General features: G+C 37.6%; 3 protein-coding genes across 3 annotated transcripts; 2 read left to right on the top strand and 1 right to left on the bottom strand.

The window, feature by feature from the left end:
* Nucleotides 1-642: 642 nt before the first annotated feature.
* LOC111340131 (2,3-bisphosphoglycerate-independent phosphoglycerate mutase) lies at nucleotides 643-8,744 on the bottom strand. The gene is made up of 12 exons (XM_022946918.2): nucleotides 8,580-8,744; nucleotides 7,458-7,630; nucleotides 6,960-7,076; nucleotides 5,808-5,940; nucleotides 4,971-5,149; nucleotides 4,725-4,818; nucleotides 4,101-4,210; nucleotides 3,777-3,903; nucleotides 2,552-2,700; nucleotides 1,942-2,059; nucleotides 1,658-1,792; nucleotides 643-1,081 (listed from the first exon to the last, which is right to left on the bottom strand). Exons 1-12 carry the CDS (start codon nucleotides 8,647-8,649, stop codon nucleotides 939-941), a joined length of 1,548 nt encoding a protein of 515 aa, XP_022802653.1. The 5' UTR covers nucleotides 8,650-8,744; the 3' UTR covers nucleotides 643-938.
* Nucleotides 8,745-11,964: 3,220 nt separating this feature from the next.
* LOC111340126 (ficolin-2) lies at nucleotides 11,965-15,822 on the top strand. The gene is made up of 4 exons (XM_022946914.2): nucleotides 11,965-12,329; nucleotides 13,587-13,677; nucleotides 13,933-14,359; nucleotides 14,837-15,822. Exons 1-4 carry the CDS (start codon nucleotides 11,982-11,984, stop codon nucleotides 15,060-15,062), a joined length of 1,092 nt encoding a protein of 363 aa, XP_022802649.2. The 5' UTR covers nucleotides 11,965-11,981; the 3' UTR covers nucleotides 15,063-15,822.
* An 862-nt stretch (nucleotides 15,823-16,684) lies between these two features.
* Nucleotides 16,685-22,557, top strand: LOC148742809 (ficolin-1-like). The gene is made up of 4 exons (XM_088760098.1): nucleotides 16,685-18,208; nucleotides 18,884-18,974; nucleotides 19,446-19,875; nucleotides 20,175-22,557. The coding sequence occupies exons 1-4, from the start codon at nucleotides 17,885-17,887 to the stop codon at nucleotides 20,392-20,394; spliced, it is 1,065 nt and encodes a 354-aa protein (XP_088616224.1). The 5' UTR covers nucleotides 16,685-17,884; the 3' UTR covers nucleotides 20,395-22,557.
* Nucleotides 22,558-24,307: the final 1,750 nt, after the last annotated feature.

Genomic DNA, 24,307 nt, shown 5'->3' with positions numbered 1-24,307 from the left:
GACTACAATAGGCTATGGTTATCTAGGAAACCACAAAAGTGAATTAATATGATATTTATTTGTTTTGTTTTTTTTACTTAGAGTTGAGTGGAATAATTATATTCTCCCAATTCTTGACTTAGAAGAAATCCGAGCCCCAGATTTTTTCTATGACACTAAAAATTGTTTCATCTTTAAATTCTTGACTTTGACTCTAAAGTAGAGAACTGGGTGGAACACCCTCAAAGTGTTCTGAAGAGGACCCTATGCCCTCCTTTCAGAACACTGTATGTAGGGTTGGCACATGTATGCAGGTTAGCAGCTAGGCAGGTCCATGTAGTGTTTAGAATTATAGGTAGATCTGTGGTGGAAAATTATGTATTATGTTTATATAAATAATAATCATCTTTCCTTTAATAACAGAAGAGTGACTTTCAGAGAGTTTATGTTCTCAGTTTAATCTGATGATGCTCAGGCCATGAAATCATTCTGTTGACTGACAAGTTGGCAAAATTGATTGAGAAAAAAATAAGTTATCACAAAAAGTTAAGTTATCAATAAAAGGGAAATTTATGTAACATTCATAATTTTATAACTTCATGTTGATTTGCAAGTAGTATGACTTCACTGGTTAAAAATTTAAATAAATATTGGCAACCCTCATAAAGTATGACTCTAACTAAAGATCATCTTCATTGTTTTATCACCCTGTCACTTAACATTTTTTTAAAAAGTAAACCCTGGATTCTGTTGCCCTTTAAAGCAAGGAGTACTTCAAATTCACAGCACTTATCATTATTCTCTTTGAAACACAGCTCACACTTTTTTGTCTCTTAAGAAAACTAAAATATATAAACGTCTTTGATTTCTAGCAGTTACTTTCAGGAAATGCACATCTTAAGTTATCTATAAAGACACGAAGCAGATGACCATGTGTGGTTATTGAAGAAAGCCACGCCCTACTTGGCTAGTAGTGACTGTCCACCCATCTCCGCTGGAATAGGGAGACCCATTACATCTAATACAGTAGTAGCAACATCACACAGAGCAGCATTGTGGGTAATTTCTTTGAACTTCAGTCCACCAGTCATAATAAAAGGAACTGAAAGAAGAGTAAAGTCAAAGGCAAATTATTGCCAAGCAAGTGACCCACCTTTGTAAGAGAGCGTATCCACCCCTAAGTGGCCAGACAAACCTGGAAGTATTGCCACATTGTCTAAAGTGGGAGAGGTTAGTTCTTGTTCATTCCTGACCAATACCCTCTCCCCTTCCCTGTAATTTGTCAAAGTCTTCTTAACAGGTTACCATCATACTATTATTTTCCTGGATACCTCTTACAATGCGAGTTTGAGGCCCATACTGTAAGTTAGGAATCAATTTTTATCTGCTCAGATTTATGGCCCAAGCGCATAGCATGCAGGCCATAAATCAGAGCAGAAAAAACAAAGGTCCACAACTTAATACAGCACTGATTGAGATGACAAAGCTAGTAAGATAGTTACTATATCTCTGGGTTCAAATAGAGGGGGATGATTTCAATTCTAACAAACTTTTGAATTCACAACATTAGCTGTACAGTGAAATACTGCCTGCTATATTGACTGCTTCTATAGTGCATGTACTAACAGGGAGATATAACATTGAGCATTGACCAGAAATTACAAAGAGAATAACTAACCTCTGTTTGTAGTGTGTGCTGTATGAGGACCGCCTTTCTCACTAAACATCTGCTCTGCATTACCGTGATCTGCTGTTATCATTAACACATAACCTGTTTCTTCACAAGCTTTGAAAATCTCACCAATTGCTTTATCTGTGTCAAAAAAATAAATAAAATTAATAAAACTTGCATGTCAATTTGAGCAAATCTTCAAAGACATAACTGCAATTATTGTGTTGTGACTGATTAAAGTTCTTTTTGCTACAGAGAGCATGTGTCTATTTACAATACTGCTGACTCACCAGTTGCCTCACAACCCTTGACTGCGGGCTCATATTTGCCAGTGTGACCAACCATATCAGGTGGAGCAAAGTTGCACATGACAAATGGGTACTTGCCACTTTTTACAGCTCTACACACCTGATAATAGAAATATCCAAAATATTCAGCATGGAAGCCTGGGTCCTTTATGCTAAATTACAAAATTGACTTAGACTCAGAGCAGTCCCTTTTTGGCAAAATCCATTGCATGAGTAAAAAAAAATCAGTTAAGAAAAAAATTACTGGTTGTGCACTGCATGGAAATCTGGGATTGACAGGCCCCAGAGTTCGACGCAACACACTAACATCAATTTTTTTCTTTGCTTCTTTTTTTGCTCCTATCCTGTCATGGAGTATTGCCAAACAAAAAGGAGGGACTGCTCATAGTCTTAGTGGTGAAAAAAATAAGGTCGTGCAATTGACTTGTCTACTTTGCAATCACTCTTTGGACATCGCTCAAAGCCTGTATGAGGGAAGCACTGCTCAAAATACCACAGAGAAGCTGCCAGTGAGACTTTCACATTTACAAAAAAACAATTTTCATAAAGTTTAATTGTTAGTTTTTTTTTTTTTGATGTTATTCATTTTTACCTCTTCTCCAACTCCTTCAGCATTCATTTCAGGTTTCAAATCATATGTGGCCACTTTTGGTGAAGGAACCATTGCTCTAGTTTCTCCTTCAAACTGTTTCTCCACACCACCATTGAAAAAGAATGTTACATGTGCATACTTCTCAGTTTCTGTAGAGGCAAAACAAAACCATCAGTTTTACAACTGTTACATCAACAACAAAAAATTATCTCGCATATTTTTCAAATGAAATGAAATGCATGGAAGAAAAAGTAAAGAAAAACAAAGGACCTACTGCACAGATGGGAAAACATGGACATTTAGGTGCCAATGCTCCCACACATTCATGTTCCAGTCAACTACATGACTGTACTTGCCTTATTGGCACTCTTACATGGCAGGGAGGTTTGGTCCAATTATGAAAGATATTCCATACCCCTCAATTTTATTGGGTTTCCTAACAAGTCTCCATAGTCCTACGTTACTCCTGATGGGCACAGATATTGCAATAGATTGAACAGACACATCCTCTGTTCAAAGATACTCAACTCTGGTGTCCACTTATCGACACTAGGATCCAATCCTAATCTGATTTTGGACGCTGGTATCCAATTAAACCTTCTAGACACTAGTGTTCAATTCTACACACTAGTGTGTGATTTTAGACAGTAGTGTCTGATTTTGGACAATGGTGTCTGCTTAGACCTCTGCTGTCTGATTCTAGACACCGGTATCTGATTTTTGGAAATTTTTTACTAGGAAATACCTGTCTGGGTTACTTTTTATTTTTAACAGTAATCAATGCAATACTGGTAATCATCATTACTTGACAAGAAAATTCATTTCAGATTAAAATAAAACAATTGAGAAGTGTTCAAGTTTTTATCAATTATCAATTGTGCGGGAGGTCGAGGGTTTGAGCCCTGGCCGGACCAACACTCAGGGTCTTAAAATAATTGAGAAGAATTTTCTACCTTTCTATAACATCAAGAAATGTTTAGATATTCTAGTCTTCTCAGATAGGGACAAATAAATGGAGGTCCGGTCTCCTGCAGGGTTAGGGGGAGGAGACATTAATTTCCCATGCACGAGATTACTGTGTGATGGATGTCCTCCCCTGGGGTGGGAGGGTGGACTAGCACGAATGGTTCGTATGTTCCCTTCTAGTCCTTCCCCACTGCAAAATTAATGCAGTGAAAATGGAGTACATTAAAGTAAATTAAAATGAAATTAATTGAGTATTTACCAGCAGTGTGAAACTGAGGAACATTGTACTCAGATAACCATTCTGCTAGGACATTCTTTGGAGTAACAGGAGGAAACATGACCGGGAAGGGAAATTCCTTTTTGTATTGTGTCATGGTAATTTGATGCTGAAAATAAAAACAAAAACAAAAACAAAAAAAGAACAATATTTGATAAGTCAAAGAGTAAGTGCACTCTTGACACTAGTGTCCATGTTGGTGTCCAATTTTCAAGTATCTAACCATAACATAACTCTTGACTAACTGATCTTTTGTTCTCCTAGTAATAAGTTATGTTTCTTCTAGTAATAAGATAACCCACTTACAAGGTTGGAAGGAATAGCACTTGTTTCAAATGGGGGCTTTATTCCAAAAGCTTCATTGATTTGTCTCATTCTGTCTGAACGGAAGTCGATAAAACAAAGGACATCTCCATCTGACAAGAAACAAAAAACCAAAATAGAAAAACATATGCACAGTACAAACAATAAGACACTGACCACTTTTTTTTTTAATTTAACTGATCAAAGAAATAAGCTTTCAGTAAAAAAGATATTGCTACACTAAAAGAGAACACAGCACAGTTGGTTAAGAAGATAAAAAAATACCTTACAGGTTTTTAAAGTTTGTACTATGAGATTTAAAGCTGTGAACTGTGTTCACTCATCTTATGGTTAAAAAGAAAATTGTATACATTCACCTCAATTACATTATCATGCTTACACTTTTAAATCTTTAACTCCCAAGATCTGATTGCTAAATTCTCTCCTCTATCTGCTACACCTTTCTTTGTAAATTAGTTACAAGAATCTGGTGTTGGATCATCAGGTAACAACTTCTACCTGATAAGTTTGAGTATTCCCATTACCTGTTTGCCGGATAATGTATGGATATTATAGGGAGAAGTTACAAGTTAATCACCTCAAGGAGTTAAAGGGTTTGGCACAAACCTCTTATTCTTCCTTCAGGATCCACAATAATAGGTTTTAGGAATTCATCTGTCTCATGCTTGTCTCCCTTTGCTTCATAGCGACCTTTGATAACCTTCAATGGAAAAAAAAAAATTGGGAACTCAAATATTTTTAAAAAACTTAGACAATTTATGAACAAAAGGCAGAGGAAATTTGCATGCTTGAGGGATCCTCAAGCCTGCTTTACAAATAGTACTTTCGAATAAATCAACTCTTCATCCTTACCTCAATAACTTTATCTGGTGTGGTCTCTTCACCCTTTCCTTGCACCAAAGCTTCATAAGCAACCTGGATTCTCTCCCAGCGCTTGTCTCTGTCCATAGCATAGTAACGGCCTACGACTGTGGCCAGTGAGCCATAATTGACGTCCTTCAGCTTCTTCAAAACTCGTTCTACATATGTTACTTAAAAAAAAATTGATGCTCATGTAAGGATGTCACCATAAGAATATCTGAAGGAATAGTGGCCCCTGAATTTGGTTTTGTCCATTGATGGGTTCCTAACTCCACAGATCTGATTGTTATTAATAAAATTCAAAGCTTGAATATTCCTTTCCCCCACCAAAAACCCCCAAAAGCCCTTCCACCCAGCAGTTGAACTTTTCACAGTTGGTTTGTTCAAATTCCAGCCCTTTGGAACTAAATTTGTGTTCAAATGCCCTACCCAAGTGATGGACCGGATTTGATGGTCAGATTTTTTTTTAAAAGGCAAAATCAGAGACAGTGACTTTCAACTCACTGACGAAGCTTTCAGAACTAGACCTGTAGACCTCTTCTTCTAAGCCATTTTTCTTGTGAAGGCAAACTTTCCACCTTTAAACACCTCCATGATTAGAGATACAAAATTGTATTCCACTGGAAAGAATGAGATGTAAGGATCAAATTCCCCACCCCACCTCGACAAGGTTCAGATTCTTCACCCCCAGGTTTCCCATTGGGAGGGGGGGGGGGAGGGAGGGATGTTGAAGCCCCAAATTGATCGGTACATAATGACAATCATTACTATTAACATAATTTTTGGATAACCTGCTGGTAAAGTAGCTTCCTTTAATATATTTTTTACCTCCACTGGTTGGAGATGTGTCTCTTCCATCTGCGAAAAACTGAACATAGCACTTGGGAACACCAAGTTCCTTAGCAGCATCAATCATTGACTCTAAATGATTGATGTGGGCGTGGACACCACCATCACTGACCTGGAAAAAAGACAGAAATCAGCTACCAATGAAAGACTATCAATACAAATTGTCAATAAAAATTGTCCATATTCAAACACACATTCATATTAAATTTGCACAGAAAAATTGTTCCTTTAATTTGCAATTACGCTAATACACTGTATAGTGAAATCCTGATCATCTTGGCTCATACAGACTGGGCTAAATAGTCTACTGTAGATAATAGAGTCTGGATAATTGAAAATAAGAGTATTAATGAGCCAAAAATAGAACTAAAGGGCATTGTCAAATCATTGTACATCATTGCCAAAATTTCCTCAAAAGTATTTACAAATACATTTTATGACAAAAAAATTTTATGACCTAAATGCAGACATAACTCAGTTTGATGCAGCTTCATTCTTTGAAAAAAATGGAAATGGAAAAATCTGTATGATTGAGGTCCAGATAATCAAGGTTCGATTGTAAAGTCATGTAAATAATTATAGTGGAAAAAGTTGTGTGTACAAAATTTCTCTAGTTAATCACTTTTCGCAAATGTACAGCTTTTGGCTCTCAGTCTAGAACACTTAGGCTATTAAAACTAAAAGAGTTAAGAGTGGAAGTAAAAATTTTTCATGTTTCTGTATTATCGAGGTCCAGATAATCAAGGTTCGATTCTACACGTAGATACAATAATAGTGGAAAAAGTTATATAGGCTCCCACTTTGGTTGATTTTAGCATTTTATGTATAAAGAGCATTCGTCATATAAAACTAAAGTATGGCCACACTCAACAATGACTTAATTCACTTTGGGAGAGCATTGGAATGTAAAATCCAAAGGTTTGTGTTTTATCTCCTTGAGCAGGGTTCAAATTTTTTCCCCATCTCACTGTCTTAAAAAAATGAAAACATTTTTACTCAAGTTTAAAGATTTGTCCTGTGAGATAAAGATCAAGATTATTTCATTACAAATTACAAATTAACTCTTGACTGTTAGCCTATATAGTTCACACACATAAAAATGAAATTGACAAGAAAAGGCTATATACTCACCAGACCCAATAAATGAAACCTTCCATTTGTAACCTTGGCTTTTTCTGCTGCTTCAGCAAAAACTTCATTTTTTGAAAACTCCTTATTTTCAGAGGTCATGTTAATTCTCACAATATCCTATCCAAAAAGGATAGACAAGCAATTATTTGAAGCCTGAGTGATTTAGAGTAGCCCTGGATTATTAAATTGTTAAAGAATGATATTAGGACCCTTGCCATGCCACTCATGGCTCAAATACAGTACACCCAATCTCCATGCCCTTATCGAGAAGGACAATCTCGGCTTCACCTTGTGTGCCAATTTTTTTTTTGTTCTTACCACAATTTGACATCATCTGTGATTTATAACAGAGCAAATGCACACTGAGTCCATTTGTTGATTGGATCACAAATTTCACTTCCCCCTTCTTATTTTCCTCACCATCCCTGATTGATTTTAAATAATGGATTATTAAATTGTTACAAAAGCTATGATAAACTACACTCCCATATTTCACACCTGGTACAAAACTCTTCCAGCTCCAATATTCAGATGTCCTACTTCACTATTACCCATAAGTCCCGCAGGCAAGCCAACTGACAAACCAGATGCATCTAGGGTGGTATAAGCATTCTTTTGTCCAGTACAAAATGCATCCATGACTGGCACTGTAGCATTGGCAATGGCATTTCCTATATAAAAGCATTACGTAAATGAGATTGCTTCACATTTTCACAATATGTAGTTTTTGGATCAATAATTTATTTCTTCCTTCCTCTTCTTGTTTGTTGTTATTCAATGAGAGTACAACTAATTAATCTCTAAATGATAGAACAATTTTCAAACGTTATTGATTGCAAGTAGAGTATTTACTAAGTTACTTCAATAAGATAAGAAACCTACTGGCTTTGATGACTGGGGTATAAATTTTCAAACAAGCGTCATTGGATTGAAAAAGAAAATGGTATAACCAAGTTTGAATCCATATCTTTGTAAAAATTCTTTCTCTAGTTAATCACTTCGAAAATGTACAGCTTTCGATCTTCAGTCTGAAACCCTATTAAAACTACAAGAGCTTAGAGTGGAAGTCAAAATTTTTCATGTTTCTAAAAGTGTTTCAACACTGGAACACTGAATTCTTACCAAAACAGTTTCATTTGATATTCGTTACTATTTACATCACAATGTCACGCAACAGTGACTCTGGATTCAGGGAACTACTTTGCGCACAAAATGCTTCGGTTGGCAATCTATGGGAACGTAATTGTCTATAAACATTTGTCCTAATATACATGGTACATAAGTAAGTTGTGCAAAAATCAGTACATGGTGATTTTCAAATATTGACACAAAATAGTTTTATGACTGTCAAAGTGTGACGTGACACTAGCTCAGGTCGGCTCCGAACGCGAAAAAATACATCAATATTTAAAAAAACAAGTTTATATACATGAAATACAATGACATAGTCCTTGAAGGACCCTTGCTATGTATTCAAATCGATGGATCATTTACATTGGAGCTAAATGTTCCGAACATATACTGTACATGCAGAATTAATCCGTCGATCACACTAGAGATTGGTGTAGTGCAGTCGACAAAAAAAAGACGTGTTTTGCCTAAAATGAAAACAGCTGGTACCTTCTTTGTTTTCAGAGATGCCCCAGCCATCGATGACAATCAAGCAGACATTCCTTTGCACTTGTGCCATGATGAATTAGAGTTCTTACACGAGAGAATTCTACCTCTACTCTAGAAGGTCAGAAGTCCGACATCAGCCGGTACCTGCTCACGGTGCATGGTGGGAGAGAACAGGCGCGCTTAGAGTTCTGGGAGATATATCTTCCCCTCTTGCAACCAATAAAATCGGATATTTCGTTAATAGTTACGGCAATGCTCCTTGATGTATAAGCCGCAATCACCACATATAATGATGCTACTTTTGTTATCACGTAAGTAAGTTTTATCAGCAGCTTTATCATCACTGATTTTAAAAATTTGCCCGCCCCTTCAAGCCCTGACTCAAACACGCTTACGCTCACTGAAAAGGTAAATTAACGATTTTTAAAAGAAAACATGCATAAGAAGTGGTCTCCACTGCAATAAATGGCCGTCCCGCACATAGTAAATATGGGATTCAGAGCGACCAGAACATGTGCGAGGCCAATGGTATCATGTGAAGCACATGTGATTTCGGTCAAAGCTGGAAATCACCTGACTGAGTATCTATAGGAAACAGTAGAGGAACATATTTTGACAAATTTTCCCTAAATGAAGTTTCAACATAATGAATTGATATTGTGGACATTCCATTTAAGGTAGACAGGGTAAATAACTACATCTGAAACAAACAACGAAGATGATCTGTATATGCTGTTTAAATTTGTAGATACCTGTATCTCTTTAACTGACCCGCGTTGACAGTGTCAATAACTGCAACGAGACAATGTAAACAGTTGTAATTACTGAATGTAATTTGGGTTTCGTTTGCATAAGGTGTTTGAATGTGCTCAAAGAAAAGTATAGTATAGCATGTATGAAATATTATTAACCAAATATAAAGTATAGTATAGCATGCATGAAATATTATTAACCAAGCGTGGGGTCAAGATGGCTTGATATTGGCCGAGGTTTTTGTTTAGGTTTTTTTTGAAGGACACGAAGTCAAGGTCCATAGAAACGGGAAAAAACGAAGCTAATATCCGGCAAGCTTGAACAATTAAAAATTTAAAATGTGGCAAAGAAGAATCAAGAATGCAAGAGGTGGGAAAGAAAGCCAATTGTGATTGTAACTGTCATGAAAACATTCAAAAGAATTTACTTAGGATTATGTAATTCATTCTTTTACTCTCTTAGGATATGTCTAGTGTGTGATATTTGTAGCTATTACGTATATCGCATTCTTTACTTGTGTAAATAACCTTTATTCTATATAGTCAATAGTTTTGTTCCCCTTTTTCTCGCACCTTGCGTCCGTATATAATGAAGGATTTGAGCACGGTTACCTTGCGTCCGTATATAATGAAGGATTTGGGCGCGGTTACCTTGCGTCCGTATATAATGAAGGATTTGGGCGCGGTTACCTTGCGTCCGTATATAATGAAGGATTTGGGCACAGTAACGAAGAAGTGAGGTCAAGGTTTGTGAGTTACGAGCGAAGAGCGTGGAAAAATTTGAGGGAACGGAGACTCAGCATAATATCATTTCTGACAAATTAATTCAGAAAAATCGTTCCGCTTCACGGTAGAAAACCATTTGCCGGGATACGGGTGTGTGAAGAATCCACCATGAGACTATGAGCTAAAAGAAGAAGAGATTGTAACTGATTCATTAAGAACTTTTGAGCGAGTCAAGTTACGAGAAGTAAAAAGTTGGAAACTGCAAAGTTTTCAGAAGACGAGGCAAAGTTGAAACGAAGGAAACTAGCAAAGTTGAAAACAGATGAGACGGGAATCTGGTTGGAGAAACGGTAGTTTGGTTTGGCAGGGCACCGTTTGTTGGTGGAGCGTGGTGAGTTGTGGACAAGACAAGAACACGGAGGCGGGCGTAAGGTGAAACCTAACCGAACTGAACTGAAAAAAACCCTACCTTTTTAACTTAATAATACTCTTGTAAATATAGTTAGCGCATTCTAGTGTTAAATTTTTGCGTTCTGGTAAACTCTAGTAAAGTAGTTTATGTAAATAATTTAGCAATTTAGTTTTATCGGATTATTGTGATTAGGGTAAAGAATTAAGTTTGTTTTTTTTGTTGCTGTTTGTAATTGTTAATTACCATATTGCCTGACTTAGAGTAATAAATATTGTAGGCCTACGTTTAGTTGTGTTGTGGCGTGTCTTCTCGAGCTTGTTTATGTTTCCCGTTTTGAGTATGTTGGAGGGCGCCCACCTTTGTGGCGCAGATTCGTCACAGTGACACAATAAACCCACGAAGATCGTTTATGTCTTCTCGTTTGAACTGTCAAAGCGGGCAATCATAAGCGGGTAAGACGGGCCCATCTTGCTTGTTCGGATAGCCAATCAGAACGCAGGATAAGCTTCAATTTTGCCAGAGGTGCTGCTAGATATATGATAAGTGATTACCGTGTTATTTTTAAGTTTAAGTTTAGTTTAAGTTTAATCCATTCGCCACGGGAGTGGCAGGAGAAAGGAACGGAACATTCGTCCCAATTGACACCTAACCCCTTTGTACCCACCATCCCACCCCGGGGAGGATATCCATCAGTAATTTCGTGCGTGGGAAATTAACGTCTCCTACACCCAACTCTGCAGGAGACGAGACCTCCATTTATTCGCCCCTATCCGAGAAGACTAGAATATCTAACAATTTCTAGATGTTGTAGACAGGTAGCAAATTCTTCTCAATTATTTTAAGACCTTGAGTGTTGGTCCGGCCGGGGCTCGAACCCTCGACCTCCCGCACAACAGTACAGCGCACTATCCATTGGGCTAACTGGGCGGCGGTTGTTCTTGCATGAAGTATGTATATTAGTGGTTGTTCCCGGTCAACGACTGATCTTACACGGTTTCTAATTCGAGTTTTTTCTTTTCCACTGCTATGAGTGTGAAAACATTATCAAAAAAATAATTATAATAATAGAAAAAAATAAGAAAAGACTAAGTCACAAGACTTGGTAAAATAGACCTTTCTGGAATTTACTTGGCGAATATAATGAAGTAAACGCATGAATTATTCAGCAAGGTTTCTCAAGAGGAGTCGCGAATCAAATTACCTTTCCCTTGTAAGAACAAAACATTGGTGATAATTTGAATTGTTGTTATTCAAATTGCTTATGAGATCAAATGAAATTCACCACACATTTAATTCGTCCAAATTACGATTGCGTGGGAATTCTGATGAAAAACACCCTGGGGTTTATTCATGATAATCATATAGGGAAATTAAGTTAATCATACTTACACAATGAATAAGGACGAAATGTTATGGTGATATTTTGATTGCTCTGGTTGGGGGTTATCACAAGAACAATTTTAACGGTTTTTGTCAGTAAATTGCAGTCACCTTCCGCCAGCTAGCTTCGCCATGAAGGTACTTAGAGAACTTGACGTGTACTCACTGGTGATATTAATGGTTCCCTTGTTCTGTCTCACTGAAGGGTCAAATCGTTTTTCGGATCCTGATTTTAAGGCTGTTAATTTCGCAGAGGCGATAAAAGATCGAAAACTGAATGGAAGCATCTTTAAGGACTTTGAAGTGACGTCTGAAATCTCTTGTCAGTTTGAATGCATTTCTGAAGACCGATGTTTGTCATACAACTTCCTTCCTATCCTGGGAAAGTCCACAAGCAAATGCCAACTTAGTGACTCTGACCGATTTATTGGTCGGGAAAATTTTACCAAAGAAGATGGAGTGCTTTACAGAGGAATACAGGTGACAAGAATCATACATTTCTAGATAAACCCCCGGGAGACGAGTCTTTGGAAATTTTAAAGTGAATTTAATATTTTCTTTCTTAATTTAAAAAGAAGCTTTAATTCTATATACTTCGGACCGCAATGCAGCATTTCTGCTGAAACAAGTACATACATACACATACATATCTGTACTTTATTTCGGAGCGAATTTTCAGAGTAGCTCTGTTGAGCTAATATGTTCGAGAAAGAAAAATACATAAGTCTGTCAAATTATAAATGGAACTATTACCAATACGATAATAAAAAAAATTACTACTATAAGTTCATTTTCCTTATCGCTATCTTAAAATCTTTGACTGATGTAATTGTTTTCATGCTGTCCGGGAGCGAATTCCAAGTTTTTGCTGCTTGATATCGGATGCGCTCAAGACCATACTTTGTTGTTTTTGGTATTGGTAGAGTCAGAATATTCTTTCCTCTCAGTGAATAACTGGAATTACGGAGAACAAAAAGTTCTTTTAGATATCCAGGATACATAGAAACAAAAAAGTTCGTGAAAATTACCATTAGAGTTTTGTAAAGTCTTCCAGTATATAAGGATGCTATCTTTGCTTTCTTTAACAGATCATCATAACTAGACAGTGGATCATTAACAATAAATCGTAAAATACGTTTGTTCAAAGACTCTAGATACTCTTCATATTCTAAGGCTGAGGCAAAGCGAACTTGAAGGAACCCAAATGCCATGATTCAATGTTAGGTTCCGTTTATACTTTAAACTTTCTCTTTAATAATGCAAAAGTTAAAGAACTAGTTAGCTAGTTTCGATAGGTGCGTCCCTGAATTCCATGGTGGATATGAAAATTCTGAGTGAGGAAAAAGTGGAAAATGAAGTGATCCCGATCCTTCGCAACAACTTCGCTCGCGCTGGCGCTCTCAGCGTTTAAATGTAATTCTTAAGCGAGAGAGGATAAAACGTACAATAATTTTTTAAATCAGCTCTTGCTGAGAACAAGCATTAACATTGAAAAGTGCTTATAATTTATCAGAAAGGATTCCGTTCGAAAAAAGTAAAATCTCAGAAGAATGATATGTATGTAAAATGCTGAAATCTGATTCTTCACTAAATTTCCGAAAATTGTCATGTTTAACCGAATGAGTGTTTTAAAAATTAACCTTTTCTCATTCTTCAAAATAAACGGCTTCCATTAATAAGGGGCACCAAATTTGGGAAGAAACTATAGAATACAGTTTTTGCTTTCTTATCCCCAAGGGCATCTGCGAGGAAGAGTATCCCTGCAAAGACAATGAAATATGTGTAGCTGACTACAGAGCAGATACTCATTTCTGCAAGTGCGTCACTGGTAAGGTTATATATATCGTTGACTGAAAGGTGAGCGGCTTTTTGAGCAGCTGTTTGTATTTTATGCCATCCAAATTCACGGGAAAAGTAAAATAATGGGAAGACTATGTCAGGGTTATTTTTCTCTTTCAGTAATAGTCTCCCCAATTTAACACTTAAGAAATAATCCGTTTCGTCGAGCACCAGATGTATGTTTTTACGAATGGTTATCCTAAGGCTATCGGATTACCGTATATTCATGGAATTCCCATTACAGGCTGTCCCAAGAACTGTTATGACTACCATCAAAATGGTTCCACAACTGACGGCGTGTACTGGATTTACCCTGATGAAGAAGAACCCTTTCAAGTGCTGTGTGACATGACAACTAATGGCGGAGGATGGACCGTCTTTCAGAGACGCATGGATGGCTCTGTAGACTTTTATGTTGACTGGGAATCATACAAAAAAGGCTTTGGAAATCTGAAGGGCGAGTTTTGGCTTGGGAATGATTATCTTCACCGTCTGACTACATCTGCAAACATGTTGTTCCGTATTGATATGGAAGATTACGAAGGTGACCGAAGATTTGCCAAGTATACCACTTTCTCTGTAGCCGGTGAAAGCGATAATTATCGAGTGACGATCGACGGATACAGAGGCACCGCAGGTGACTCACTGCTATCTAAGACCAAGCCCATCAAGTATGTAATAACATTTTTATATAAGTTGTTCTGCATCAGGAATAATAGTGTACTTAAGTGGCAAAATTCGGAATCGCTACCACCCAGGAAGTGATATTGAGGGCCGCGTAACTTGCATAGTAACTGACCAGACATTTTTGCTCACAATCGCTGCCTGTTTTGCGCCTTTTATATTGGATGCTGTCCAAGAAATACTTTTCGCTGTAATGCTGAACCTTAATAGGACATGTTCTCTCAATCAATCTAATATGCAATGTTGCTTGCACATACCCTGAAGACTAGAAGTGGCCACTACGTGATGAAGTTCTATTTGCTAATCATAGAACATCAAAAGTGTTTTTCTTTTCAGCATATTGACCATGCCGTCATAGCTCTCTGAGAGTTTGGTGCTCCTTGAAAATTGCTAACCCTCAAATATACTTCTTGCAACATTTTTGCCATTCTCATTTTCTTAAGGTTTTTTTTTTTCGCTTTTAGAAATATGCAGTTCACTACCAAAGACAGAGATAACGACGTCAATAGTAATGCAAATTGTGCAGTGAACAATAAAGGTGGCTGGTGGTATAATGGCTGCCATAACGCTAATCCCAATGGCATGTTTCCAGGCGGATCTTCTGGACAAGGAGTTACTTGGCAAACATTTCGAGGACAAGAATACTCGTTAAAACGAACAGAAATTAAACTAAGACCAAAATTTAATTGAAATTTTATCTGGGAAAGTTGTGTCTCACCAGCCTCTAGCAAACTAAGTACCGTAGCTTCTAAGAGCCACAAATATATCAGACGTTACGAGAACAATGAATTTTGATTGAATTCCAGCGCGAAACAGTTGGAAAAGAATCTAGCATTTATGTAAAGTGCTGAATATTATATTAAGATGCACAAACATATATATTGGCACTTTGATATTGGAACATTTCTCATTCCACCCAAGTCTTCTACAATTAAGTATGTAAAAAGCTTGTTTTACATCAATCGGTTATCATAGAGTACCTATAGCCAGGATCCTCTGAAAGCCGTTACTGGATCAAATAATATAACAGTAAGTGGTAGGCCTTGAGTGTTTATCTAGCAACTATATTATATACTATATATTATATATCATATACATATATATATATATATATATATATTATGTTTTGAAAGAGATCTGAAGCCCACAATTATTGTAAAAGGATCACCAAGGCCAACAACATAAACCTCTCGAAGTTCCGCACAGTCTTGGCACAGATATCGTTTTCATATTTGATGTGGAGGAAACATTAAGTATGGAACTTCTAGCTAGCCGAAATGTGTAGCCTTTTCAAACGCAGCGACTTTTTAGCACAACACGAGGAATCATCATTTAGAAAGTTTTCTAGTAGAAGTCAGTCTCTTTTTCAGTGTTTTCTCTAGAAGTTGACATCTTGTTTATGATAGTTCCTTCTTTTTTAAGGATATAATAAAGTCATTTTTCTTCATGATCTTTTTTAAACGTTGTTGTCGTTAGGGCGGTGGGGAGATCCCCATTGGCAGTCCCTATAAATATATGGTATATTGTACGTCTTTAACACAGCAGATTGGCGAACTACACGACACAGTTTGCTGTAGTTCCCGAAATTTAATTTACTGATACTTTTACTATCGTACTAATGGCTTTATCTGATAGTATTACGCTACTTCAGCTTTCTTTGTTGCTAATTCCAAACAGCTGCCGTTTCTTGTTATGGTTCGAGTCAATATTAAAGATTGATTGCCCTAGAGGCCACTGACTTCAAATGTGATTGCGAGAGGACTTTGGTTTTACGAAAAAATTCGTGCGACTGCTTACACATGTCTAACGGTACAACCCCTTAATCTTATGTTACTTGGATAGAGCGCTGGACTGTTGTGCGGGAGGTAGAGGGTTCGAGCCCCGGCCGGACCAACACTCAAGGTCTTAAAACAAGTGAGAAGAATATGCTACCTTTCTATATGAAGAAATGGTTCGATACTCTTGTCTTCTCGGATGGGGACGAATAAATGGAGGTCCCGTCTCCTGCAGGGTTAGGGGTAGGAGACGTTAATTTCCCACGCACGAGATTACTGTGTGATGGATGTCCTTCCCTTGGGTAGGTGGGAATTGGCCCTGAAAAGCCCCCATGGGGAGTGGTCAATTAACATATGTATATGTATGTTTGTATGTATGTATATATGTGTGTATGTATGTATGTATGTATGTATGTATGTATGTATTTATGTATGCATGTATGCATGTAGGTATGTATGTATGTATGTATGTATGTATGTATGTGTGTATGTATGTATGTATGTATACATGTATGTATGTATGTATGTATGTATGTACATAGTTCCATAAAGTTGCTCTACCTCTTGGAAAGTGTTTAGGATTTCCGACTGAAGTAGATCTGATCAGTTCGATTGAACTGTGTGACCTGAATTCAACAAAACATTCAAACAATGGTAACGTCACAAATGTTGCTTGGTATTTTTTAAGACAGAAACATATGCACCATTTACAAGGATTTTTCAGGGCGGCAAAAAAAATTGACTTTTCGCGTGAATTAAATAAATAGGAAACAATAGCAGCTCTTTGAATCACCTCGAGTGGGAGGCTGTCAGTCATTAATCCAGAAAGTTCTGATAGTTTTAGATTCACCAGAAGGAAAATACAATGAGTGCGAGCTGGGTCGAAAGCAGCATAAAAAGTGAACCATCTAAACATGTACCTATGGGCCTTTCAATGTTCCACTCGTAGAGCTCGTGCAAGGGTCAAATCACGTTTCGGAGCCCTATTCGAAGGCTGCTAGTTTTGCAAAGGCGACAAAAGGTCAAAAATGAATGGGAGAGTCTTAAGAGAGCTTGAGGTGGTGTCTGAAATCACTTGTCAGTTTGAATGTATTTCTGAAGATCGATGCTTGACATACAACTTTCTTCCCATCCAAAGAAAGCTGACAAGCAGAAACCAACTAAGTAACTCTGACCGAGTTATTCGTCAACACTGCATGTAGATCTCAAACAATGCAAACCATAGCAAATGAAACTCAACTCAGAGTCTAATAATAGCGGTTTGATAATCGTGCGACTGAATGTGTTAACCGGCATAACTAATAGCCTGATGTCATTTTTATGAGCCAACCTGTCTTGTCTTCTTTCTACTAAGTAAAGGTTTGTAAGATTCCGACTGAGATTGTTCTGATTGGCTTGAGTAATAATACTCAGTTCTGTTTTGCATTGTTGATTAGATTATTGTTTCAGAAGTCAAGAAAACTCATAAACCATGATAAGTTTATAAATGTTGCTTGGTAAACCTTTGACGACAAAACATATGTTTCCCTTAAAAGGATTTCTCAGGGGCTAGAAATTAACCCCACGTACAGTATGAATAAAGAGGTATCACAGTGGCAACTCTTTGAATCACTTCGGGGGAGCTTATGAAATATTGGTCCGGTAAATTCTGATTTTATCAGATTTAGTACATGTATATGGTAATTTCAGCGAGTGCGAGCTGAGTCGAAGTCAGCTTAAAAAGTGAAGAATACAAACATGTTCCTTTGGATCCTCCTGGTGTTCCCACTCGTGGGGCTTATACAAGGATCGAATCGTGTTTCAGAGTCTGATTTAAAAGCAGCTAGTTTCGCAAAGGCGATAAAGGATAAAAAACTTAATGGGAGAATCTTAAGAGAGTTCGAGGTGGTATCTGAGATCTCTTGTCAGTTTGAATGTATTTCTGATGACCGATGTTTGTCATACAACTTCCTTCCTATCCATGGCAAGGAGACAAGTAGATGCCAACTAAGTGACTCTGACCGATTCGCTGGTCGAATGAATTTTACGAAAGAAGATGGAGCATTATATAGAGGAATACAGGTGATAATACGGTTTAAATCTGCTGATATGGGTTGAAAAATTATAGAATTGTGAGCTGTAATGAAAGAAAAATGTAATCCGGAGGGTCAAGTGCTATTATACTTCTGTAGATCTGCTTTAAGACAAGTTACATCCTCTTTTCTCAAAGTATGTTAGGCGCTTTGTCCAGTGTTTAAAATCTGATCGGTAAACAACACTTTATAGATTAATATTTATATATTTCATGAAGGATTACATAGAAGCTCTTCAAATAATGCCTGGTTTCTTATGGACATCACCGCGCTTTCTGCTTCGAAACGCTTAAGTAAACTTTTGTGTAACGCAGGAGCCATCAGTTTTTGGAAAAAAAGCTATAGAAGTGTATTTACTTTGATTAACTACGGGTTTCCAATAAATTAAGTGCTTTCACAGCACTCCCCAATGAAACAAATATCTTTCTAACGTTATTATTACTTAGAAACACCTGATATGAAGATAGAGGTTCTCAGAGGAAAAAGACCGAGCACCATGATGACACTAGTGTAGTTTGGAATTAGTCAACTTTGATTTAGAAACTTTTTTAAAGGCTTTGGATAAGATTTCATTCTCGGACTACTATAAATAAAAACCGCCCGTTTATTTCATGGATTTTCACTTCTTGTGTGTATAATTTACGAGGAGGATTAAAATTTTTAGAGCGCCTGCGAGGAAGATGATCCCTGCAAAGAAAATGAAATATGTATTGCTGACTACAAATCAAACACTCATTTGTTCACGTGTATTAAAGGTAAGTGGAGACTCGATATATTCTTGTAGTTTGACACCCAAGGAAAGATGCACATATGGCAGGGTTCTCTCAGGCAGGGGGAAGGGTAAACGAGAACGAAGACGAAATTAGAAAGGGACATAAATGGTGCTTTCAAAATGCCGGGGCAACAAATGAAACTGAGAAATTTACTCTTGTATAGCAGCGTTTTTAATAAAAGGTAAAAGAGAAATTCCCAATAGGGTAAGTAGTCAGAAGGTGAGATGAAGAACATCAGCTCATGTCCACTTCGTTAGAGAAAAGAAATTACCCTTAGTAGCTAAACAATCTAATATTGGACAGCAATAATCTGCAGGCATGAAAAAACTTTGGTGATCGAGTATAACGGAATCGTGTAAGGACCAGACATCTATTTGTATTTACAGGTAGCGTTATAGATTTTGCCATTTTATTCCAGAGCTATCCTACCTTTAGGTTTTTCTTATCTTGTAGATTACCCCAAGAACTGCCTTGATCATTTTCAAGATGGCTTCACAGCTGACGGTGTGCACTGGATTTACCCTGATGAAGAAGATCCCATCCAAGTGCTGTGTGACATGACAACTGATGGCGGAGGATGGACCATCCTTCAAAGACGCATGAATGGCTCTGTAGACTTTTATGTTGATTGGGAATCATACAAAAAAGGCTTTGGAAATCTGAAGGGCGAGTTTTGGCTTGGGAACGATTATCTTCACCGTCTGACCGCATCTGTCAACATGATGGTTCGCATCGATATGGCGGATTACGAAGGTGACCGAAGATTTGCAGAGTACACGACTTTCTTTGTAGCCGACGAAAATGATGATTATCGGGTGACGATCGATGGATACAGAGGCACTGCAGGCGACACATTGAGCTTATCTTTCCCTCAGCCTATCAGGTATGTTGCAGGTATTGCGGGTTTTGGTAGTATGCAGAATAAATGGTAATATTAGGGTGATTTCTGAGAGACCTTTGTCCAAAAACTTTTGATGACTGTCGAATGAGATACGATACTTTTTCCACCTTGCTTACGACACCATTTTCATTTGTCCTTGAATTTCATGGTAGTGAATTTTTTTACTATTTTCAGACAAGGCCTTTCTTCTAACGTGGGCACTGAAGCCAATGCAATACTTTCAACAACATTGTTAGGTAGTTTCTTCTCAAATTCTTAAGAAATTTATTTTTAAAATTCAGAAAAATGAGGTTTACAACCAAGGACAGGGACAATGATGTCCACAACGGTAAAAACTGTGCATTGGCCTTCAAAGGTGGCTGGTGGTATAATAGATGTCACGCCGCCAATCCAAATGGTTTGTACCAAGGTGGAAGTATCGCACAGGGAGTAACTTGGGCCTTATTTCGAGGGCAGAAGTATTCGTTGAAGCGCATTGAGATCAAACTTCGACCAGTATGATTTTATTTGTGGGGGCTGTGTCCGTAAAGGTTTCGCACGCTGCAGCTCTCAAGAGTTGAAGATATCTGTAATGCGTGAAAAGATTCTTGACAAAGCTTCTGTTGATTGTAGTATAGCGTATATGCGAGTTAGCCATAGCGAAGACGGAGTGTGCCAAATTAAACATACAAACGTTTTCTTATCTGTGATACAATAGGGAAAGACGCCTGCATGTACGTACCTAATATGGAATATTTTAATCGAACGTAGACGTATAAACAGATAAACTAATATATTAATAATTTTTTATCACTTGGATCATCTAAAAGCCGTTGTTCGACGAACTCATCAGTTGGTATCGCTGCTGTCAATTCTCCTATTTTGACAAAATTAATTGTTAAATGCAAACCATTGGCGAATTACACAATGAACTGCGAGGCAACTCCTGAAGTTAATTCCCTGATACTTTGCCCACCGTGTTATTGCCTTTATTTAGCAGAATTATGCTAATTCGGCTTGTTTTGTTACCAAATTCAAGCCGCTGTATTTAAGTGTCTTGTTTATCGTCCGATCAATTACTAGAGGCTAGCTGCCATAGGGGTCATTAACCTCAACACGAGAGGAATGCATGAGGAGGGCTGGACTAGATGTGACTAACACAACTGACAGGCAGATGTTAATTTTGTGACCCAAGCTGTTTCGTTGCCTTTCCTTTAAGAAAAGAGCATTAGTATTTTTAGATTGAAATTGCTTTGATTGGCTTAGGAATTGAATACTCCAGTAGCCACTCTTGAATAAGATGTTTGAACCAAGTGAAAAAGATATCAAAACAATAGTAAGGTCACCAAGGTTGATGGCATTTTAAGGACGAAACTGTGTATTATTCGAAAGGATCAGCCAAAGGGGATGAACCCGGCCAATTTTAATTAAAGTATATTGAAGAAGAAAGTTCTAATGACATTAAGTCAAGAAGATGGTAAATTCAACGATTGCGAGTTGAGTCAAAGGCTGCAGAAATCAGTGAAACATCTGAACATGTACCTATGGGCCTTTGTGGTGTTCCCACTCACGGGTCTAGCACAGGGCAGAGCCCGATCTAAGGGCTGTTAACTTCGCAAAGACGATAGAAAATCGAAAAATGAATGGAAGAGTCTTAAGAGAGTTTGAAGTAGTATCTGAGACCTCTTGTCTGTTTGAATGCATGTCTGAAGAACGATGCTTGTCATACATCTTCGTTTCCACGAGTGAATGTTACAAGAGAAGATGGAACTTTGTATAGAGGAATAAATCTGATAATACTGCTCGGTGTTAATGTTCTATATAACTTGTAAAAATTTTTATTTGTTTAAAATCGAATGTCAGCCTGTTCGCTAAGTGTCATAGATATAATTTAGTTACGAGTAATATCTTTTTTTCCTAGGAGTGATCTTTCACTTTTTCGCTGGGTGTTTTAAATTTCGATTAGTATACAATTCTTTATAGATTAAAACCGTTGGTATTATTTTATTGAGAAGTGGGTGGATAGAAAGCTCTTTAGATGATGCTCGGTGTTTGATTCAGATCACTAAACTGTGCTTAAAAAAGCTTTATCAGTGGATAGAACACCGGAGCCGTCCGTTTTTTAAAAATAGTCTTTTAAGGCTACTTTGAAATATTGCCAACTACAGGTTGACGATGAATTGTGTCTTTTAAATTGTTAACGAAAGCATCCTTGCAGTCTCCATAAAAACTAATATCTTTCTTTAGTGTCACTCCCGACTCCCTTGGGAGTCCGAGGTTTTGCTGGTCACACGACTTTTGGCTGTAATCGCCATGTGCTCGGGTTTGCGGATGTTTTGTTTAGTTTTTTATCCATTGAAGAGAGTTTTAAAAAGGGCGTTATTGTGTCTTTCGTTGGCTTAAGCGAACGGTTCGGTGAGTTAATATTTGTTTTTTTTTTTTCGTTCAGGCAGGTATTTGGAATTTGATGCCTTCTTTGTTTGTTATAATTCTGAAAAACTTTCACTTACTTTCACTTTCATTGACCGAGGCCGTGCGGCCAATGTATGAGCTCGAGTTTTCGACGTTCGTTTGAGATAAATAAACACAGTACTACGGTACCAACATTTAGTGATTAGTTCATGAAAGCACCTGTTGTAAGACTGATATATATAATTCAATTGAAATAAAATATGTTTTAATTTCTCAGAGAGAATTTGGCTGGACAAAAAAAAATTAAGAATGCAAAGGAGAATTACATCTCGCCAGAAATTAAAAAAAAAAAAAGTCTGCGACCAATGCTTGGAAATATATGTATTGATGAAACTGGTTGCCTTAACTTAGAGCACCTGCGAAGAAAGTGATCCGTGGGAAGAAAATGAAACATGTTGTGTTGAATACAAGTCAAACACTCACCTCTGTAAATTTATTAAAGGTAAGTAGAGACCCAGAAGAATTTTGTAGTCTAACAGCCAAGGAGGGATGCATTCAATGAAGATTATAATCACCCCGAGTAGTAAAAACTCGGAGGACGAGTTTTAGCTTGCGAGCGACTTTTTACCGTCTGAATACATCTGCCAACATGATGGTTCGTATTGATATGGAGGATTACGAACGCGACCGAATTCGACGATTTGCCGGGTAAACAAATTTCTCTGTGGCCAATGAGGGTGATAATTATCGGTAGACGATCGACGGATATCGAGGCACCGAAGGCGACTCACTACTTGGGCTTTCCAAAGGAAACGCCCGAGTTGAAATTTTGGGTTTTTTTTCGTTCAGTTGCAAATCGCAGTCAAGTCCTTAACACGCTACGCAACGTTTTGACTCTGACGCGAGAGTGACGTTTTGACTGATGCGCACAATGCATGGGGTAATGGCGGAGGAAGAGAAGTTTCTTACGGCTCAAAATCGGCACAGATACTGTACATATATGAGAACGATTCTTCGCAGTAAAGCACTATTTGAGCAATAGTGAAAATCAGACCTGATAAAAATTTCAGGCCTGTACGGGATTCGAACCACTGACCTCTGCGATACTAGTACAGCGCTCTACCAATTGAGCTAACAAGCCAACTGGGAGCAGGCCATCAAATTAATTCGATATAAACCCGTAGATGATAAATCAAACAACAACAAACATATGAAACATACTGTACATAATACGCTAAAAACGCATACAAAATATGCACACAGCGTTTGCGGTAGACCCACTCTAAGAGATGTCGAGCGTTTTCGGAACGGGTCGGTCCGCGAACCTTATGAGAGATCTCTTTAGGAGCAAACAGTTATGAGTGAACCTTTCGTCGAGAAACATTCAATTTAATGCTAATCGATGGAAGCATAAAACGCAAATCGTGAACCAAGCCGAATACCAATTGGAAGATTGAAAAAAGTTCAACTAACAAGAGAAGAAAGGTTAGAGAAACTGTTTATGCAAGTATTCTTACAAGTATACCCATGTCATCTAGACTGTACTGTTATGTAAATGCTGAAAAAACGACTGAATAAAAGCACGTTTAAGTTAAACCGTTGTGAAGAATTTACGAAAGAATTAAATATCGTGCCAGTCGATATTTAGCACTGTTTTCTTTTAACAAATTAATGAATAATTAAGAATAAGGCTCATGTGGTAAATTATTGCAACTATAAATTAAGTAAAGAAAAAATCCTGGTAGTCCAATATATGTTGACCCTATTGTTGTTACCTATCTGGTCGGTAAATAACGGGGGATTACCACAGATTGAACCTTAAACGATAGCTTTATTCCGCCCGACACGACACCTTTATCCTTAACAACTACAGTCCGGCGTTACATGCACCACTGAGGGGGAGTCTGGGTCCTAATACACTACACCTATCAAAACGATAGCAGCTCCATATTGTGAAGGTAACGACTTAGTGTTTGGATAGAATGCTGGACAACAATGTGTTGCAGTGAGTTTGTGCTCTTTG

This window comes from Stylophora pistillata, chromosome 1 (assembly GCF_964205215.1).
Source record: "Stylophora pistillata chromosome 1, jaStyPist1.2, whole genome shotgun sequence".
Lineage (NCBI taxonomy): Eukaryota > Metazoa > Cnidaria > Anthozoa > Scleractinia > Pocilloporidae > Stylophora > Stylophora pistillata.
Note: the sequence above shows the minus strand (reverse complement) of the source record. Positions and strands in the feature narration are given on the sequence as shown.

Excerpts from the sequence above, each read along its gene's own strand:
- LOC111340131 (XM_022946918.2), bottom strand. The coding sequence starts at position 8,649 with ATGGCACAAGTGCAAAGGAATGTCTGCTTGATTGTCATCGATGGCTGG. Across the intron at positions 4,211-4,724 it reads TCCTGAAGGAAGAATAAGAG|ATGGAGATGTCCTTTGTTTT; the intron begins GTTTGTGCCAAA and ends GTTTCTTGTCAG. Across the intron at positions 1,082-1,657 it reads AGCACACACTACAAACAGAG|TTCCTTTTATTATGACTGGT; the intron begins GTTAGTTATTCT and ends CTCTTCTTTCAG.
- LOC111340126 (XM_022946914.2), top strand. The coding sequence starts at position 11,982 with ATGAAGGTACTTAGAGAACTTGACGTGTACTCACTGGTGATATTAATG. Across the intron at positions 12,330-13,586 it reads TGCTTTACAGAGGAATACAG|GGCATCTGCGAGGAAGAGTA; the intron begins GTGACAAGAATC and ends CTTATCCCCAAG. Across the intron at positions 14,360-14,836 it reads TCTAAGACCAAGCCCATCAA|AAATATGCAGTTCACTACCA; the intron begins GTATGTAATAAC and ends TTTCGCTTTTAG.
- LOC148742809 (XM_088760098.1), top strand. The coding sequence starts at position 17,885 with ATGTTCCTTTGGATCCTCCTGGTGTTCCCACTCGTGGGGCTTATACAA. Across the intron at positions 18,209-18,883 it reads CATTATATAGAGGAATACAG|AGCGCCTGCGAGGAAGATGA; the intron begins GTGATAATACGG and ends TAAAATTTTTAG. Across the intron at positions 18,975-19,445 it reads TTTGTTCACGTGTATTAAAG|ATTACCCCAAGAACTGCCTT; the intron begins GTAAGTGGAGAC and ends CTTATCTTGTAG.